Source organism: Notothenia coriiceps, unplaced genomic scaffold, assembly GCF_000735185.1.
Source record: "Notothenia coriiceps isolate Sejong01 unplaced genomic scaffold, NC01 NC01_scaffold00017411, whole genome shotgun sequence".
NCBI classification, from domain to species: domain Eukaryota; kingdom Metazoa; phylum Chordata; class Actinopteri; order Perciformes; family Nototheniidae; genus Notothenia; species Notothenia coriiceps.
Window position 1 is genome coordinate 20,745 of NW_011350112.1, and position 2,159 is coordinate 22,903.

Genomic DNA, 2,159 nt, shown 5'->3' on the forward strand with positions numbered 1-2,159 from the left:
TACTACTAACAGAACATACAAACAAACATACAGCCACAGATTTAACTAGCTAGATTAGGAAAAGCTATAAAAACAACCCTTTTCAAACTGTGGAACATTGAACAGGAGTGTTTTTACTTCTTTATGTCCTTTTTTTAAAATTCATTATCATGTTTTTTGTCTGGTAAATAAAAGAAAACTGCTTGAAATAGTAAAAGACTTGTGTCAACTGAAACAGGCTCACCACATACCAAGAGATCATCACCTGACACTTTCATACAGCTGCAGAGTAAACACTAAATGTGATTCGTGCCACCAGTTCAAACCGATTTCTCCTTAGGCCGCTCTAGAGTAGAGATCCCAACAGGAGATCTGCAGACAGATCACAGTGGGAAGCACTAAGATGAAGTGTCAATGCTGCTGTAAGATCCACTGTAAAATCCCCCTGTTTGGATCTGAGGGAGCAGGCAGCCTAAGAGGAGATTGGTGGAGGAGTGCAGTACATATGCAGTTATTCCCACTACTGCTCATGCAGGCGGTCCTTCACTGTAATCCTCTGTCTCCAGAGACTGAGAATGCAAAGACGCTGGCAGAAATCACCATGCAAACTCACACACACACATAAGAATGCATACAAGCACACAAATTACAAATCCTTGTATACTGCTTTTTCACAGCACCCTACTTTATTCATTGTTCTGCCACTGAGTGTGGCGGGACAGACGGGAGAGTCAGTGCTTCAAATAAGAAGACACTGAGTTTTATAGACCAAAGATCTCCCAACCAAAGCTGGGCGTGTTTGAAAAGGGAGTCAAACTTCTGTACACTGTACTGTTTTTACTGGGTAGACACAAAGTAATCGTATAGTACCTGGATGCCTCTAGAGCGTCTGAAGAAACTCTTTCTCTGCTGACTTTCACGTTCTCTTTCATGTCCTTTAAACATGTTTGATAAGACTTAGCATGTGAGACCCCGACGAAGTCCCTAGGCATAGACTCTCCTTGTGAAGTTGTGTTATTTAGGTATGAAACAAGACTAGGAGTGATGAGTGAGGACTTCCCCAGGGGCATTATCTAAAGCTAAACTCGGGGTGTGAGGAGAGAGGCAGGCGGAAAGTGAGATAGGAGGCAGCAAGCCAAGAGGAAGAGGTGAGGAGAGGTGAGAGGGAATGCTGAAAGAAACTCCAGCTAGTGGAAAGGGGCAGAGAGGTGTGACTTTTTCAGTGCTTACCCGACACAGTGGGGGCCTGAGTGTGTATGTGCACTTGGATACAGGCACCGATGATTAGGATGTGTGTGTGTGTGTGTGTGTGTGTGTGTGTGTGTGTGTGTGTGTGTGTGTGTGTGTGTCAGCTAATGCCATGCTGCCTTTTCCAGTGGGGCATCGGAAACTTGCATTGGCAGAGNTGTGTATGTGCACTTGGATACAGGCACCGATGATTAGGATGTGTGTGTGTGTGTGTGTGTGTGTGTGTGTGCTGAGCTCAGCTAATGCCATGCTGCCTTTTCCAGTGGGGCATCGGAAACTTGCATTGGCAGAGAATCAACTACAGGTCAGATCTCTGCTGCTCACTCTTTCAATGAGTGTGCCAAGGTGGCAGGAACACATGCACTCTGCCAGAATAGCTAAAAGAGCTGGGCAGCGGTGGAGGGTGTCGGCGATACTGTCAAGACATCCAACGGGAAAAGTGTAAGTGATGAAAAAAGTCTGAAAGCCAGAAAGATATAAAAAAAAGCCTAAAAAGCAGATGGAGTTTAATGTCACAGCACACTTAATTACGATGGAATTTGTGTGAAAAGTCACACTGACAATGTAGACATGAATAGGTACTGCTCAATAAAGAACAGAGATGATTTTACAACATCGTGATGCACTTCGATAGTTCGCAGGCATTGAAGGGTAAAGTTTCTCACCCTGCCAAAAATAAAGACTGAGGGTGATGGGGAAGGTGAGAAAAAATATGTCTGAGCTGGAGACAGGAAATATGAGGAAGGCAGGAAAGATGCCGGGGTGTTTAAGTGAGCGGGGGCATCCATATTCAGGCAGAGGGCTCAGGGGCACGGTTGGCACACAGAACGAGAAGGTCGCCAGAAGACGAGCTGGCATGTAGAGAAATAACAGCCGACACCGCAGCCAGAGTCAACATCTCCCTGTCTGTCTGTCACTCTTTAATATATATA

General features: G+C 45.2%; 1 protein-coding gene across 1 annotated transcript in view; it reads left to right on the forward strand.

The window, feature by feature from the left end:
- Nucleotides 1-1,918: 1,918 nt before the first annotated feature.
- LOC104950383 (dolichyl-diphosphooligosaccharide--protein glycosyltransferase subunit STT3A-like) overlaps nt 1,919-2,159 on the forward strand; it is a gene marked incomplete at its 3' end in the record, with an annotated part of 2,956 nt that continues 2,715 nt past the window's right edge. The window contains exon 1 of the mRNA XM_010776901.1: nt 1,919-1,927. Coding sequence (XP_010775203.1) covers nt 1,919-1,927 — 9 coding nt within the window. The remainder of the gene's footprint in view (nt 1,928-2,159) is intronic.